Source organism: Acanthochromis polyacanthus, chromosome 18 (genome assembly GCF_021347895.1).
Source record: "Acanthochromis polyacanthus isolate Apoly-LR-REF ecotype Palm Island chromosome 18, KAUST_Apoly_ChrSc, whole genome shotgun sequence".
Taxonomy (NCBI): domain Eukaryota; kingdom Metazoa; phylum Chordata; class Actinopteri; family Pomacentridae; genus Acanthochromis; species Acanthochromis polyacanthus.
This window is the reverse complement of record NC_067130.1, coordinates 8,125,735-8,144,641: the sequence shown is the minus strand read 5'-3', so window position 1 is coordinate 8,144,641 and position 18,907 is coordinate 8,125,735. Positions and strand designations below refer to the sequence as shown.

The window sequence follows — 18,907 nt, the reverse complement described above, 5'->3', positions numbered from 1 at the left end:
GTTCAATAATTAAATGCAACTCAAACAGAGAATATTTCCTGTTTTACCACTCTTTGTCAGTTTTTATTTGACTTTGCACTGTTGTCCTTCACCACTTCTGGTCACAACGTTCACAATGTTGTCATCTTACTACTATGAACTTGCAACAGAACATCATTAATTTCCTTTTTTTGTGTCACATTTTGAATCTTCACCTGTTAAAAGTAGCTTTTGCCAGTTTCTGCTGAGTTGTTTATTTTGTGTAAAGCAGTTTTGACGTGCAGTACAAATATATTAGTATCATTTGTTAAAGGATAGAAGACAGTCAATGTCTTAGTCCTGAAAACAGGATAACAGCAGTCCAAAAGCAGAGTATTTCTTAAAAATAGCTCTTTAATTTGGTATTTTTGTGCTTTTTCTTAGACCATACATCATCTTAATGATATCATTTTTCGATGAAATAGTTGCGTAAACATAAATATAATAAATATGAGTGAGGTGCATGTAGTACAATGGCTTATAAGGCTGTTAGAATGACACAATCCTGGTTAACTAAACAGTGTTTAGTGTAAGATCCATATAGCATGCAGTACATCAGTGATTCTGGACCAAACAAGACAAATAACCGTTTTCTGCTCACTTTTTGCTGACATGCACTTTGCTGGTATAAGATGCAGAATGTCTGTGGCTCCGATGCAAATCCAGACATTTGCAATTCTGAGAGAGAACACTTTCATCTCACTTGGATTTGAATGTGATCAAAAGGGAGACTCACATGCGTCACCTGCATGGTTTTAGTATCAGAGACTCCTCTGTGTTTGTAGAGGACTTTGCATGGTCGAAGTTCAGAAGAACTAAAGCTGGAGTACAGAAGGATTACTCACTCATCTCTCTAAATGCTCAGGGATATAAGGGTGTAAGCAGGAGACTGAGCTACAGAACACACACATTTCAAGTATTTCACTGTGAACAACTTCAATTTCAACACGACTTTCATCTGCACTTTAAATTTCATGAGTGAAATACAGTTGATATTGATATTTTACCATCTCCCTGTTGGAACTGAGCCTCTAACCGTGTTTGTTATAAAGCGCTTCACCCTGCAGGTTGCCTTTCTCGACTTGTTGAATATTTTATCTCCGGCAGGCAGATGGAGGCTCAAGTTACATCCAGATGAGCGACTGCAGGACAGGACGGATCAGAGAGCTGCAGGTGAAGCTGCACACACCTCGATGCTGTTAGTAAGGACAATGAGATATTTAATAGCACAGATACGTGAGAAGACGTGCGTTATTGTGGTCAGTGATGCTGCAAGGTGGGAGCTGAAGGCTGACAGGACAGTGGCAGCATCTTCAAACCACCGACAAAGTGTCTGTAGAGGGGATTATGTTGGTATAGAAGCATCGGAGTGTATGATTTAGTCTCAAAACCTCCACAGATTAACATGTTTGTATCAACAAGAGAAAAACAGACCACATTTAAGGAATGACTGATAAGAATTACCCTCAATCTCTGCTGTTTCTGCAGCTTTTTAGAGCCTTTCGGCGTTCAAAGCATCTTTCAGCTCACTGTTCGTACACTTGTTGTGGTTCCATCTAACTATCAAACACAATGATCAGCTGGTGAGCATAGCCAGATATTTTGCTCCAAAAAAGAACAAATGGAGCTAAAGTGAGAGTAACTATTGGACCAGAAACACAGCCTGATGAACACAGTTTATGCTCCATGTTTGCAGCCATGTATAAGTAGGAAGACAATGCTGATATGTTCACCCGATCAGCTTTATAAAGTGATAGATGTGTTATTTTTAAGGGCCCCCCGTGTTTAAAAATGTGCTTATTACCTGCTTGAGACTCGTTTATGTGCTTTATGTCCACATTAAATCTTATTTAAAGACATCCTAACTGGCTTGGAAGCTCTTTGTGGTTAAATATGCATCTTATACATTTTAATAGTGTAGAGTCTTTGCATACACTTAGATTTTGGATATCCTGTTTATGAATTAATTTCAGGAATCCTTTATAAAAGACATCAGATATGAATTATTATGTGAAGAAGAGTATTTTCATACATTTAATCAAGCCTGGAGAAGCACTTTTTCACATCCAGACACAGTTAAAATCATAAGAAGGAAATTATATATTAAGTAAAGACGAGGCAATACAGAAACTGCAATAAAGGCTGCTGATTAGCCTGATCCTTATTAATAAAACAATCTGACTTTATATAGTAATTCTCATAAAAATGAAATGCAACAACAGGGTTATATGACCTGATGACGAGTCATATTTCACCTCCAAAAAGAAATATGAATCAAATCAGAGCATCATTTCAAATTCAGGCCAAAGGAGGAAGATGTGGACTGAGAACGAGACGCAGAACTTAAAAAAAAAAAGTCCAAAAATTTGGAGAGGGCACCTGAAAGCAGCTCAGGGCATATTACTCCTTCAATGATCGGACGAAGGGCTGCTCAGCGGCGTAGTGGTTAGCACTTTTGCCTTGCAGCAAGAAGATCCCTGGTTTGAATCCCGGGGTGGGCCTGGGATCTTTCTGCATGGAGTGTGCATGTTCTCCCTGTGCATGCATGGGTTTTCTCCGGGCACTCTGGCTTCCTCCCACAGTCCAAAAATAGGCTGAGGTTAATTGATTATTCTAAATTGCCCGTAGGTGTGAATGTGAGTGTGATTGTTCATCTGTATATGTAGCCCTGTGACAGACTGGCGACCTGTCCAGGGTGCCCCGTGCCTTCGCCCGAGTCACCAGGCACCCCCCGCGACCCTAATGAGGATAAAGCGGTGTATAGAGGATGGATGGATGGATGATCGGACGAATGTCAACCTCAAGTACCGATGGAGAACAATGAGAACTCAAAACATGGTCTGATTTGTTTGTTTTGGTCCATCAAAGGAATTCTATTTACAGATTAAAGGAATAAAAAGGCAATAAATAGAGGAACTGAAGAAATGCTATTCTACATAACACATGCATTGAGGAAACACTGGATGAAATTAAATTAAACAAAATAATCAAGCAGTAGTAAGTGAGGGGCAAAACAGAAGCCAGAATTCAGAAAAACTGAATAAAGAAAATAATTTACAAAATGAGGTAATAAATGCTACATTGAACAACTGGAAAAAGTGATTAATAAATACCAATAAAAATCCATCAGATTAAATCAGTCAAAAGCCTGTCTCAATAAGGATGTCTTGAGTTGCTAACGTCAAGGTTAGGTGCAGATTGTAGCTCTGTTCCCATGAAAAGGTACCAAGTGGGCATCGAGTATGTCAACAAAGGATCGTGTTGCATTTCAGTGGCAGATAAGAGAAATGGAAATGTGTGTTGGTTACATTACAAGACTCTAAACCGCCTCCCTTTCTCAAGACCTTCAGGTGCAACAAACACACCTCCTGCTGAGAGCTAGCTCCGCCCACTTCCTGCACACCTGCATATAAGCTCACCTGCAGCATCAGCAGCACAGAGCCTCCCTCCTGCATTCCTCTGGATCCCAAATCCACTCTATCAGAAGAACATCAAGGTAGGAAGAATATTTTAAATCATTTTTTAAACTACCGGGCATCTTTAAAAGAAACGTTTAAACATCCCTCAATTATTCTGCTTTCTTTTATTGTTTAGTTGTTGGGATTGCCATTAAAAATAAAATAAACCGAAAGTGTAACTTGAGGAAAAAGCTTCTACAGTTTTCCTCCTGTTCACGTCCATTCAGAGCTGTCAGCATCTGATGTGGACGAGAATGAACCGAGAGTTGATTTCCTGCTGAACAAAGTGTCTCCTTGTGTCGCGGGAATTTCGGTCTGAATATTTTCTGGATCATTTTCCCAAGCTCTATCTTTCATCTGAACAAGGACTGCCTGTCTCCCGCTGGCTCCTTTGTAGTGTTGTGGGAACGGTGTTGCGAGGATCGGGTGACGGGCACACAGAGAGGTTCCCTTGACCGCTAATCTGCCACTGAAACTTTGCACACAAAGGCGAGCATGCGCTAAAACTCACACCGACATGCACACATAAGGCGGACAAAGCTGCACTATGTCCGACATCCAAACAACAACTGGTCTCGCTTCGAGTCCAAGAAGTAATGCGAACACCCGATGAAGTCAAATGAGCTTTAAAAAGGAAGACAGAAGAGTCACATCACTGAATAAGAACAAATAGAGCTTAAGTTGGAGTAAATATTGGACCTGATGGACTCAGTTTATGCTCCATGTTTGCAGCCATGTATAAGCAGGAAGAAAATGTCAATATGTTCACCTGATCAGCTCTATAAGGTGATAGAAGTGTTATTTTTAAAGACCCCTGTGTTTAAAAATGTGCTTATTACCTGGTTGACACTAGTTTATGTGCTTTAGGTCCACTTTAAGTCTTATTTAAAGACATCTTAACTGATTTGGAAGCTGTTTGTGGTTCAATATGTAACTTCAACGTGCCTGAATTTTAATAGTGGGCAGTCTTTACGTGTAGATTTTGGATGTCCTGTTTACAACGTAGGGGAAGGAGTTGAATTTATTCTAGGAATCCTTCTTAACCCTTGTGTTGTCTTGTGGGTCAAAATTGACTCGGTTTAAAGTTTGAAAATGTGAGAAAAAAAAATATTTTCACAGTGAAACTTCTGATGTCCACATTTTCAACATTTTTGGGAAATCTTTGAACACTTTTTTGGTGGAAAAAAAGAAATGTTAAATATGTTTCTTAAGAACATTCACAAACAATCAACCATTTTTGCGAATGTTCAGAAAGTATTAGAAATTTTCCTGATGTAAGTGTAGTCATTTTAGATATTTTTACGATTTTTTGGAAGATTTTTACTCATTTTTAAAAAATATTTACAAGAATTTTCTTGCCAAATAGAACTTTTAAGGGAAACTTGGAATTATTGGAATTTTCAAACTGAAGGTTTCGCAAATTTTCGGAAATTTGGGACATTTTTTTGCAGAGTTTTCAGATTTTTTTCAGACAAGGAATCGGTATTTTTCGGTGCCTGTAAATGAAGACAACAGGAGCGTTAAAATAACAACTGGTCCTGCTTGAAGTCCACCTGATGAAGTCAAATGAAAGGTAGAAAGAAGAATCACATCGCTGAAAATGTGTTATTTATATTAGATATTTCATTAAATTTTAGCAAAGCTTCTCTTTGTTGGAGAAACAAGCCAACTACAGTATCTCCTCCTCTGTTTCTGTTTTCATAAATCCTCTTCCAGAATACAAAAAGCATCTTATTATCCGCAGTAAACGATATAGAAGTGTGTCCTCATTCTCACTGAGAGCCTCTCCTTCCTCCCATAGCTGAGCTGTGGTCATTTACATTTAGATTTTTTGCTGACTTGAAGTGACTCCGACCATAAAGTCAGTCATCTCGGTGACACAGACGGTTCTTTTGAAAAGCCACTAACCAGCCGTACATGCACTCACTGAAAAGCTCCTTTCATTATGTTCAGTGGGCAGCCGGTGGTCTTGAATATAAGACCCTACTTGTGTTTCTATTTAAATGCTAGAATAAAGCCCATTTGCTGAAGGGCACTAAACCAGATCTCATGTAACACCAGCATTAAATAACTACAATAGGTCAAGCAGTCTGGCAGAGACAGGACGCTGTAATACGAGTCAAAGCTTCGTTTTTTCTTCACAAGTTCAAGTTCTCTGCTTTCTCTGCCTTCACAGCCGCCCGTCATGGCCTCCAGCATCTCAGTGAGAAGCTACTCTATGAACCGCCAGCCCTCCTTCACCAGTCGCTCCCTGATGGACACCAGTCGTCGTTCCCGGGCCTCGGTGTCCTTCGCCGCCACCAGCCCGCTGTCCCGTTCATCCTCCATCAGCCAGGACCTGAATGGGCCGATCAGCCTCCAACTGAACGGGCTGCACGGAAACAGCACCAACGAGAAGGAGGCCATGCAGAGCCTCAACAGCCGTCTGGCAAACTACCTGGACAAGGTCTGACGTTTAACCCAGAGCTGCACTGTTAGGATGGTGGGCTGATCATTAAACCCCTTCTCTTCTGCTCTGCTTCAGGTTCGTACGCTGGAGCGCTCCAACGCCGACCTCGAGGCCAAAATTAAGCAGCTGATGCTCGACCGCATTCCCAAAGGTCACGACCTCGACTCCATGATGGCTCAGGCTCATGCTGTGGAGCAGGAGGTGAGCATTAAGCTTCAAAGACACACAGATACCCTTAGACAACCAGTTTTGCAGGTCTTAAAGTTGACTTTGATCATTTTACAGAGAAAACATTCATGCAAATGCACGACAGCTCATCTTTTAGCTGCATCTTCATCAGAGGCAGAATTTAACCTACACTTGATCTCTGAGTTAACTCACAGCTAAGATGATGTTAATGATTGTTTTGCCTTTTCACTACAGAAATCGTTACGCTTAAATCAAACTGGAATGTGTTGCCTTATTCAAGACAGACTTCAATGTGTTTTTTAGTAATCCTACTGCATTGTGCTCTTATTTGTATATCAAATACAGCATGATTACATCACATAAAACGAATAATGCGTTCCTTTAGATTTCAGTGTGAAGGATGCTGGATGTCTGTTGTTATATTTAACCCGTGTTATTTATTTGCCAGGTGAGAAAGAAGACCTTGGAAAATGCTCGTCTCATGCTCGAGATCGATAACGCTAAACTGGCAGCTGATGACTTCAGAATCAAGTGAGTGATTAATGATTACACTGTAGAGAAGAAAAACTGTAGTCCTTTGTGGTTTTATAACATCTGTTTCATGCTGTAGAGGATGCTGGCTGGCTGCACAGCATGCCGGCATTAAATGGAGATTTAATTATGTTCACTTTTTAGTGTAATATTTGATCAGCTTAAGGTCCTTATTGTTGATAATTACACTCTAAGCAGTGTAATTTTCTGTTTTATTTGAAAAAATGTTCAATATCTTTGACATACATGAATGAAATTACCATAATATACCATGAATTTACTTGTCTAATGTATACAATCAAGAAAATCAGAATTGTTTTAAATAGTTGTAAATTTAATAGTTTGTTTGTAAATTATTTTGGTCATTTAATGGATGAAACTCAAGTTTAACAAAGTAAATATGTTTTTAAGCTTAGATATAATTACTGATAGTTCTAGTATAGGCTCTGTATTTTTTTTGTTTATTTTACTGTGTTTTTTTGCAGCTCCACTTGCTGGAATATTACAATTTATTTACTTGTTTTTGTACTTTTTAAAATTTTATTTCATATCTTACAATGTAATGGAAATTTGTCTTATATTTCAAAATACTTTACATCAGTTTCAGTTTAGACTTTGTACTTCTGCAGCGATGAGTTTCCAGCTTTTGTGTGTGCTTTGAAAGGCCTTCCTTTCTGCATAGAGATTTGGACTACTTTGACTAGTCAACATTATGCAAATCAATGTCCTGGACAGAATTTCAGTAAAAAAATAAAGGTTTAATTTCCTTCTACAGACAAATACTAGTTTTAAAATGTAACCATAAAGGCACTTTCTATTACAGTTAAAATATATAAAACATGTCTGCACTGTAAATGCGTGTGTACATGTATATATATATATATATATGTATATATATATATATATATATATATATATATATATATATATATATATATATATATATATACACACACAAATATTATTCACATACTTCCTGCAAAAATTCCCCATGAAACTGAAAGCCAAACATTCTGGATGTTTACTCATATTTTTAATCTAATCTTTAGTTAACCAGGAAGCGGCTCATACATGAACATATTGCCCAAGACAGGCAGAGGCATAAATGAACAGGTTGCAGACATAAAACTATTTAAATACAGTTTACATATAGATTAGCCATTAATTGCAAATGCAAAAAAGCCAATCAGTGGACATTTCCAGTGTAGCTAATTAAAAATAACTCAACTAAAGACTTTTTTTTTTTTACAGACAAGTGACAGTTTTCTTGAACTCAATCAGTGGATTTTCGTTTCAAAGTATTAGAAAATCCATTAATACTAAAAAGATAGATAGATAGCAAGCTAAGAAGAAGCTAACGTCCACGCTAGCTTGCAATATCAAACAAGCTAACATTAGCTTCATCCAAACCTCAGACAACAGGAACTATTTTTATTTTCAGACAGGCTAAGGCACATGTAATAAATGCAGACACACTTAAAATATTGAAATAGTCATTAAAGAAGATACACGTTTGTCACGGATTAAATATTATAGAATTTGAAAACACTAAAAAGCATGACATGATAACATGCTAAAGTGTGTGTAAGCTAGTTAGCGCAGTAGCTAAGATTGGTTCTCAAAGCTCAAAGAAAGCATAATATACTATTGCAAATACAATACAAACATTGTTCGAAAGCATAAGTGGACATTTTTACTTGCAGAGAGTCTCATTTGTTTCACTATTAATGCTTATTTACACAAAATACTCAATGATGCCAAGTTTTAGTGCTGCAGTGTCACATTTTATATACTACTGTAGTGTCTTATATGTAATATAATAGATAGATAGATAGATAGATAGATAGATAGATAGATAGATAGATAGATAGATAGATAGATAGATACTTGATTAATCAGTCTTAATATGAGTTTATCTTTTCCAAACTTCACCAGGTGGGAGACTGAGCTGGTGATGTGTCAGTCTGTGGAACGAGACTGTGTTGCTCTGAAAAAGGCCAAAACTGACCATGAGCAGATCATTGCTTCTCTGAGGGGAGATCTGGACAGTCTGAAAGAAGAACTTTACTTCCTGAAGAAAAACCACGAGGAGGTACATCTGTTTGCCACCACAAACTCTCTTTATACATTTTTATAGCTTCCATTTCCCCCCTTTCTCACCGCTCCTTGTAATTCTTTTACCGCTCTGTTTAACAGCATTCACTTTTCTCAGTACTTGACATTTGTGTAGTCTCGTTTTCTTTTTGGCCGTCTCTCTGAATCTCCAGCCTGCCCTCACAAACAGCAGGTTGTTTGGTATCAGACTGACCTGATTTGAAGGAATCACTAGTTTCTTTAAGAGTCAGATTTGACAGGAAAAGGCTGTGTGAGGATGGAGAACCCAGAGAGAGGTGTTCCTCTGGTTACTACACACAAAAGGAGAAGGTGGATCCGGTTGCTCAAACCTCCTCTTTCTGTTCAATCAGCTGATCCTCTGAGGGAAGGATAGACTTACTCCTTTACAGCAAAGGATGGACTGATATCCCTCCTGCTGAAACATGCAGGTCCAAATAGATGCCACTGAAGCACACTAGAATAATGTAGTTGTGTGTTTAACTTCAGTGTTGGTGCAGCATTAGAGAGATTTACTGGCTTTAGAATCACAATTTGACACTAAAACTACAGATATGAAAATGAATTTTACCCACTCAATTTGAGGTTCTGTGAAATCTTAAATGCACACTTTATATTAATATACACTCCAATTTTTAAAAAAATTTAAACAGTTTTTAACTATCGATTTATTGTTTTCCCTGTTTTGTTATAGTAAGATCACAGAACACACAAAAAATCTAAATGGTCATTTTTTCTTTTACATGGCCTGACTGTAAAATTAGCTTTTACTATTATCAAATCAACATTAAATACAGTCATTTTACAGATATTTAGTTATTTTATTATTTGAAAGACATACTGTGTACATTAAAGGCTGAAAAATGCTAAACATATTTCTTAAATGTTAGTTTACAGATTTTCCTTTATAGTTTTTTAAACAACAGACAGAAAATAACAAGTAAAACCATAGGAATAGTTTTAATTTACACATTAAGCACCAAAATTATCACTAATATTGACATAAAAAAAATCAATATTTTTCCAAAAACATGGTAAAGAATTTTAAAAAATAACTACTGTACTTGGTTCTCAATATGTGACTGAGTATTACACAGTTTTAATGTATTTAAATCAGTTGAAAATATCATTATTATACAGATTCTTGGCATTATTTTCACTATTTTCACCGTGTTTTGACAGTTATTTTTTATTTTTTGACAGTTATTCATTTGTATTTTGCATTCATTGGTTTTCTTATTTGACTACCGTGCAACTGTTTTGATCTTAGCTGTGCAGAGATAGTTCTCGTGTCCTAAACTGGCTCATTACAGACTTTAAATGCCTCTTTGTTTGCCCTCATCTCTCGGATCTACGTTGTTGAATAAAGGGGCATCAGATAAGGAGCATCTCTTGGGGTTCGTTGGGAAATTAGATCCCACTGTGTCCTCTCATATTTCTCATTCCTCTAAGCAAGGATTCGATAACTGTCCCCGAAACAAGAAATATAATTGAACTGCTCAGCAAAAGCTGGAAAAATTGTACATGAATATATATATAGAGCATGGATAACAGATAACTTTGCATAAAAACAAAGTGCAAGTAGCAAAACGCAGAAGAGAGTGAAAGAGATCCTCCAAGCATACATGATCAGGAGTTTACTGTGTGAGAGCTGAAAGAGCAGGAGTAAGCTGAGCTCTGTGTCATCTAGTATTGATGAAGAACATCTAAATAATAAAAATGCAGTGCATCCTCTCTGCTGGTGTAGGATTCAGAAGCTGTCCATATCTCGCCTTTTTACACAGACGTTCAACAAGATGCAGCTTTCAGTGAAGTTTATCCAGAAGAGACATTCGATCCCCGGTGCAAGTTTTGTGACTGAGCAACATAATGAATATAAGTGCTTGTATCCCTGCAGGAACTGGAGCAGATGAAGTCTCGTATAGCCAGAGATGAGGTGAATGTGGAGGTGGACTCTGCCAGCGGGCCGGAGCTCGGCACCATTCTGTCCGACCTGCGCTCCCAGTATGAGGGGATCGTCAAGAAGAACAAGGAGCAGGCGGAGCTGTGGTACCGCAAGAAGGTGGAGGGAGACATATTTTACTGGATTCACTGGATTCATTTTATTTATATGACATCAATTACAATTCAAATTGTCTCAAGACGCTTTACAGAACCCATATGCCTGAACCCCCAGAGCAGAAAAAAACTCCCTTTTAACGAGAAGAAACCTTCAGGCTGAAATGGGGGACTCATCTACTACTGGCTGGCTGGTAGAAGAAGTAGATGAGGCTGGGGGACAAGGAAACATATAACACACATTGCGATACATGCATGATAAGAGCAACATAAATGATACATGCAAAGAACAAACTAACATTGAAACTGATTCATGAGTTTACTGTCATGGTGCACGGCTCTGGCATTAACCCTCCAGTTGTCTTCATTTATGGGCACCAAAAAATATTGTTTCCAAAAATTCTGCCAAAAAATTCCCCAAATTTCTGAAAATTTCCAAAATCTTCAGGAGGAAAATTCCGATAATTCCTTAAAAGTTTACCTTGAAAGTTCAACTTTAAAAAAATCCCCCAAATTTGGCAAGAAAATTCTTGTAAATATTTTCAAAAAAATGAGTAAATATCTTCAAATAAAAACCCTAAAAATATCTAAAGTGATTAAATATATATCAGTAAAAATTTCGCTGAATTTTGGTTGATTTTTTTGTGAATGTTCTTAAAGAAACATTTTTAACATTTCTTCTTTTCCACCAAAAAAATGTTCAAAGATTTCCTAAAAATGTTGAAAATGTGGACATCAGAAGTTTCACTATGAAAATGTATTTTTTGTCCACATTTTCCAACTTTAAAGCGGATAATTTTTGACCCGCAGCACGACACAAGGGTTAAATATACTACATATGTAGCTGGTAGTAAGATGCAAACAGTGTGTAGATGAACATATCAAGTATAGGGAGGGCGATACAGAGTAGATTGGTGGAAATGGGCAGCTGGAAGCAGTGGGCTGGAGGAAGGTCAGCAGCAACATCCTACAGTGGACATGATGGAGACCAGACCGGTTGGTGGGACAGCAAGCACAGATCTGAAACATCCAGCCTTGGAGAAAGGACACAGGGGGAAACAGAGTGAATTCAATGAAATAACGGTATATATAGTAAATATAAAGGTAGATAGAGAAGGGCTCTGTGCATCAAAAGAGGTCCCCCCAGCAGCCTAGACCTATAGGAGCATACTGTAATTAAGGGCAACTAAGGGATGTCGAAGAGGGGTCAGCCCTAACTATAGGATTTGTCAAAAAGGAAGGTTTTAAGCCTGTCAAATTCTACAAAAAGTTTCAACAAAAAACATTTTTTTGCGTCCCGTCCAGCTGGAGACGGTGCAGAACGAGGTGAAGGAGAGCAACGAGGCCCTGAGAGGAGCTCAGGGAGAGCTGACCGAGAGGCAACGCTTCCTGCAGACCCTTGAGGTGGAGCTGGAGAGTCTGCACAAACAGGTGAGCCGCCACACCTGAGAGCAAGTTTTTTTCTTTGCTAAAATTTGGAAAATGAAGTCTGTGGTGCCTGGAGGGATTTGTCTTTTCTGGAGACAGAAGTCCAAGTTCGACATTTAGAGCTGACTCACCTGAAGCAGCGCAAACACCACAACCACGGCTGTGAAATGATGGTTATGAGTATTAACTGCTCACAAAGCCACAGTGAATTATAGTATTGCTTTAAAGAAGGGGATTTGTCAAACAGGAGCAGAGAAAATCCTTGAGGAAGTTCAGATTCAGCATCAGTAAGAGTTTCTTGTGCATTCTTTGTCCATTTCCATGTCGCTGGATCGTATTGGGTGGGAAAAAATCTTTTTGTTTTTCTTTCTTCTAATCCAGTGTTGACACTAAACATGTTTTCTCACGTTGATAAGTCGTGCAGGAACCTACAGGATTCAGTTGCTACATATTATGGGGGTGAGTTTCGGTGGTGAGACGGGTAATCGTGTCTGAGCAGCCGGTGTTTGCTTTTGGTGCCAAGGACTTGTCAGTCCACCGGTGTTTGCTGATAATGGGTTAGGAGGAAATTTCAGAGTCAGGCCACATTCTTGAGGTTTGATTTCCACTGGCAAACACCTTGTGAGGGAAAGGGAGGAAGCTGAAGAGCCAGAACTACCCGCCAAAATAAAGCATCGCATTAGAGAATGTGTCTGAGTCTGCCAGTTCTTTAACATGTTACTGACATTATGAATAATACGAAAATATGTTATTTGTCCTTTCTGTGCTCAGATAGCAGCTCTGGAAGGAAACCTGGGTGAAAGCGGTCACAAGTATTCTGGTGAGATGGAGCGTCTGCAGACCACCCTGAGTCACCTGGAGGACGACCTCTCCCAGCTCAGACTGGACATGCAGCGCACCAAGACCGACTACGAGCAGCTGCTCCGCATCAAGCAGAACCTGGAGATGGAGATCGCCACCTACAGGCGCCTGCTGGAGGGAGAGGAAACGTGAGTTTTTTCACAATAGGGTCAAAATAACTACTGGGTAAATATATATTTGCGGGACTTTTTGTATCATAGTTGACATTTTTGCTGTTTTCAGGCCTAAAATCGACATGGCCGCCTATAACCAAACACCACATGGTATTTTTACACAAAGATTCTCCTAAATATTATAGATACAACTGAGTAAAATTGAAATTGAAAGTGATTTATAAAGATATTGTAGTAAACCTGTTGACATGCCATAAATCCACACTTGACTCACACACTACTTTATATTAAATAAGTCAGAAAGCCTTGGAGTCTTCCAGTCTTTTCTTCAGGAGGAAATGACATCATGTGGAGCAGGTCATGTGATGTGGAATTAACACACTTCCTTGAGAGGTGTTTTTGTAATTCGGAAAGAGATTTCTGGGACACAGATACAATTTGTTATTTTCCATATAAAATGTGATATATTGACAAAAAAGAAATATCTGTCATGATTATCTCAACTTAAAAAAAGAACACAATCAAAAGAAATGTTGAATAAGTTCATTTTATTATTGTTTGGCTAATTAGAAGGCGGTTGTTATTAAATTCAGATGGTTATTTAGTTGACATTTTAGTGCTATTCAGTCATTTTTTTATTAATAAGTGATTGTTTGAATAATAAATAATTATTGAATTTGTAAAGATGTGATCATAATGAATATAAAAAGCATTAATTATTTTACTTTTAATAAAAATGTATGTGAGGTATATCCCATGGACTTCAAAAGTCCGTCAGTTATATATTGACTCAATAGCAATAAAGCTTTGGTGCAAGAGAAAACAGTTGTTTATTATTACAACTTTCATCTCCTAGTTTTGATTGATCCCATTTATATAGTATTTAAAAAAAATCCTTCAGGTTCGCCTGGTTAACTCATTCTGAAGAGGTAATGAAGGAAAATTACGTAGGCTGTTTGTTTTCAGCTTCTTTCACAGTTTAGAGGCCGACTTCCTGGCTCGACTTTGACCCGCTATACTTGGCATGCACGTTGTTTTCCTGTGGATTATTAACAACGCTATGATGTAGCCACTTTCAGTTTAATCTCCAATTAAAGTTTACATAATCTGGCTGCACTGCTGGCTTACTTACAAATCCTTCCATGATCATCTTACTGCTCATGTTTCATTACTGGACTGGAGCTGTTCTCTGATTCTCACGATTATTAGTGCTCATCGAATACATGCAGTTATAGGAAAATGGTGATTATTATGTCAAATTGTCTTTAAACGAATAGACATTTTGGGCAGTGTGCTTTTTACGTTTCTTACCAAGAGTTCAGTGAGAAAATAGATACCACTTTCATGTTGGTTTGATCAATCGGAAACCTGCAGCTGATCAGCTTAGTTAACAAAAAGGCTTTACAGTTTGTACCAGAACAAAATAAGATTAATGAACAAATTAGTGAGCTTTTGCAATTGTGGAAGGCTGATTTTTTTTACCTTTAGACAGAGTCCTTATGCTAAGCTAACCAGCTACACAGTGTTGTTTATCTTCTAGTCAGATCTCTGTAAGTCAAAGAATTACTTCAAATGTGTTGACCTCGTTTTCAGGCAATTCTAACAGATTTTCTTTCTGTCCTGTCAGAATGAAAGAAGTTCCTCCTCCACCAAAAAGTGAGTTGTTGCTTTTCAATTTTTCACTTTCAAAAGGAAGTCATTACTTGTGTGTCAGAGCAGCAGAATGACCTCCTGAATGACTGCTGCTGTGTTTAATCATTCATTCTGAAAGCAGCTTGTCAGAACCTGAATGTAACATTAGGGAGCAAAAGAGGAGGTCAGACGGTTCACAGGTGCTCATTTAACAGTTGTTGCATAATAACCATAATCAAACATTATTTGGAATTTCAAATTAATTTAAGGCAACTTTGGAGTGAAACTGACATTCAGTCATGGAAAAAAATTATTAGACCACTCTTGTTTTCTTTGATTTCTTGTTAATTTTCATGCATAGTAGCACTAAAGGTACGTTACCTGAAGAATACAATGAACATGGCAAAAAATGCAGCTGATTCCATAATACTTTATGTCCTATTTGACATGCTTAAGTTTAATTGTATTCTCAGGGTATATAAGAGGCCATTTCATGTCATAAGCAGCACTGTACATACAAAGGTCTAGAGTGGTTTCCTGTTTACATTCAAGCTGTAATAACTGGATTTTCCAACAAGACAATGCCCCTTACCACAGAGCAAGGTCAGTTAAAGCCTGGATGGAGAACCAGAAGATTGGAACCATGTCTTGGCTGCTCAATCACCAGATCTAAATCCAACTGAAAACCTGTGGAAAGTCATCAAATGCAAAATGGAGAACCACAAGCCCAAAAACAAAGCACATTTGTTTGAATTTGTGCAACAGGAATGGGCTGCTGTGACAGCAGAACAATGTCAGAAGCTGGTGGAGAGCATGCCGAGACGCATGGCTGAAGTCATCAGAAACAATGGCTATGAATCAGTAATAACGCCCCTGAGGATCATGAGACTAAAACAGACAGAAAAGAAAACATGGAATGTCTAAAGGCTGTTTTTTGCAGCACAATGCCATAGCTATTGATGTAAGAACTTAAATGATTTTGGTTATTATCAAGAAAATCATGGAAAATGTCTAGATATCAGCTCTTAAATGAAACTGTTACAAGCTGTTTTTGTTGTATTCATTATATTTGTCCAAATAAATGTACCTTTAGTTGTACCAGGCATTAAAATGAACACAAAATTGATGAAAACAAGAGTGGTCTAGTAATTCTTTCCATGACTGTATACCTTTGACACTTTTACACACCCAACAACTAATGTAGGTGTGAAAACATTTATCCCAGTGTTGAAACTGTGTCTTAATTCGATTGACTCACACTGCTGGATTAACGAACAGTAATTTGTTTTGAAAATTTTCATCTCTGGTCCGACAACATTAGAAGCTAAAGACCATAGGGCATAAAAGGCTGCAGTTTCTTTAGGAAGGGTTGAAAAGGTAAATCTGTTTTTACAAATCAAGTGTTTTTCTAAGCATCACACCTCAGCCTTTATCTGAAGCTGCCAAGGTGTCTATATCTGTTTTATCTCAACTTCCTTGTTCAGATGAATCTGAAATGTGAGCTTGTCTTTTCTGAATGATTTCCCTTTTTTCCCATCTCATCCAATTCCGTCTTTTTCCTACACAGAGGAGCCTGACGTTCGCACCAGGAAAATCGTGAAGGTTGTGACTCAGACGATGGTGAACGGGAAGGTGGTGGATGAATCCAGTGAGGTGGAGCAGATTGAAGAGACCAAGAAATAGAAAAAAGAAGAGGGGATAGAGTTAGAAAAAGTAGTACAAAGTATACAAAAAATGACAGTGTTTTACAAAACAAAAGGAGACAGAGAGAAAAAAAAACTAAAGACAGATTACTGTAGTGTGAGGATATTACACACGATTTGCAGAGATTCATTCACTTTTCCCAGAAAAAACATGTTTTGCAAAGGGTCTTTTGGGGGCATTACTTGACTATGAATGTTCTGTGTTTTCAAAGAATAATGCTAGTTTTTCAGTGACACTTTGATTAGTTGCTCTGGAGAAGCATAACCACAAACAAATATGTCCTGTTGATGAATTTCAGATAGATATGTGTGAAAGAGGAACTAACTAACCATTATCTGTATCTTCACACTGTTTTACTAAGACAAGGTTGTGTAGTTAAACAAGATATTTATTTCCTATTGTGGTAAAGTTTACTTTAGTAAATCTAGTCCAGACTTTATGTCTTACATGAATATCATTTTGACTAACTTTGCTGTTTTGTGTTTGTACTCTGTCTAAATAAAAAGTTGTATTAATCAGTGACATATCATGGCACGGCTATTCTTCTGTGGTCTGTGAAGGAAAAGAGTGTATTTCATTGAGTTAACAGTCCCGTGGGAAAAATTCAGTGGAAGCATCTTATGAGAGGAAGAAGGCTGGATATGCAGGCATAAAGACAGAAGCTGAGCAGAGGGGATGGAAAACCAGAGTTAACCCAGTTGAGGTGGGGTGTCGGGGCTTTGTTGCAGGGTCAGCTGTTTCACTTTCGAGGGGCAGAGTCTGAGAAAGATGGTGAGGGCCAGATGAAGCTGCTCGATCTAGTCAGTGGATATGGTTTAGGAGAAATAATAACAGTTGGGGGGTGAAATAGAGGCAGTGAGGGAGTAGGGGGAGCCTGAGGACAAGGCCTCTCTTTCACTCTGTTTTCCCCGCCTTCTTTTCCATAGATATCTATGTTCATATCTATGTTCTTTTCCCTCTTCCAATGGGCAGAGAACCAGGAAGAGGAAGTGTAGATAAGGTGGGGGAGTGGCCTGTTAGAGTCTCTCTGGGACCATGCATAGACTGTATATAAAGATGGACGTAGCATCTGGCTCCAAATTTGAAGCCAACCCGGAAGTGTCAAAAACTTGCAATATCAAGCCGTCCACTAGGGCTGGCTCCAAAAAGCTTTTGCTCCATAGACCCCAATTCATTTTTGGAAAAAATTAAATTTGATAGACTGATTTTCTACAGCTCAGGAGTTTTTTCCCATTGGTTTTCATGGTCAAAATGAGAGATCAGGTGGCCGATCTTAAAATAAATCAATACTGAATTTTAAATAAATCGTTAAAGTTGGCGAAGCCAGGGGGCGTGGCTATACTTGATAGACAGCAACAGAAGCCTCTGTGGGTGGGATAAGAGAGTCTTCAGCCAATCCTGCCCCTAGTTGCTCTCTGGTCCAGCCTGTTTGATGATGCTTTTTACGTCCAAAAAATCCAAAACGGCGACCAGGAAGTAGCAAAATCCGGGCTTCATTTTCTCGACGTTGAAACCAACGGGTGACGTCACAGTTAGTTCACGCCTGGGACCATGTGGCCATCTCAGGTAAGTCTGTGGTGTAAGGTGGCTGAGTCTTTGTTGTTGTTTTTTTTTTACTTTTTAGATAGCATTGGCAGTTAGCAATAAGTACTTACACCTTAGATGACGTCTGCCTTATATTTTAACCCAGTCTCACACCAAAATCTGTAATGGCTACATTAGACAACGGCACAAAACATATTGTCACAAAAATGTTGTGAAGTTGTGAGACACTTCTGTTTTTTAGATATGCTCTTGTGGCAAAACGCACAGCCGTTTCAGGTACATTTTATCCCAAATCTGAATTTTTGTTTTTCTGTACCAAGCCAAGTCATTTATGTTCCTAAACCGAACCAAGCAATCTTGTAGTGTAAACAAACACTCACAGTGATGACACAAAAGTAAAAAGTGACTAAAACACAACAAAATGTGAAAATAATAACACCAAAAGTGCTGTTGGTGTTAGAATGCATTACAGGTTTACAATGTTCACCATAGTTTAATACAGTAGCTGCTGGCATTTGGTAGTTAGTAGTAAACACATTACAACAACTTATTATCAACAAATTAAACACTACTTAATTTGTTCTGTCATTTGTTGTCACATCGCCCGATAATTCCTGATAATTTTCTGTAATGAATCAGTGATGAAAGTTTTTTTTAATTGCAGGAACAGAAGAATAGAGTTAAACGAATATCCATTTATGACTGTGTTGTTGGGGGTAATAAAATTGGCTATAAAACATGGAGGGAAAGCTACACCAAATGAAAACAGACATTGAAGGGGTAAAAACAGCTGCTTTATAATTAGTAAA

The 18,907-nt window shown here is 38.1% G+C and overlaps 1 protein-coding gene across 1 annotated transcript; it reads left to right on the top strand.

Moving 5' to 3' along the window:
- The first annotated feature begins 3,391 nt into the window (after positions 1–3,391).
- On the top strand, positions 3,392–17,075 carry si:ch211-243g18.2 (uncharacterized protein LOC559906 homolog). Its single transcript, XM_051938834.1, has 10 exons — positions 3,392–3,514; positions 5,653–5,922; positions 6,001–6,126; positions 6,563–6,645; positions 8,581–8,737; positions 10,655–10,819; positions 12,121–12,246; positions 13,015–13,232; positions 14,845–14,873; positions 16,417–17,075. The coding sequence occupies exons 2-10, from the start codon at positions 5,662–5,664 to the stop codon at positions 16,530–16,532; spliced, it is 1,281 nt and encodes a 426-aa protein (XP_051794794.1). The 5' UTR covers positions 3,392–3,514; positions 5,653–5,661; the 3' UTR covers positions 16,533–17,075.
- Positions 17,076–18,907: the final 1,832 nt, after the last annotated feature.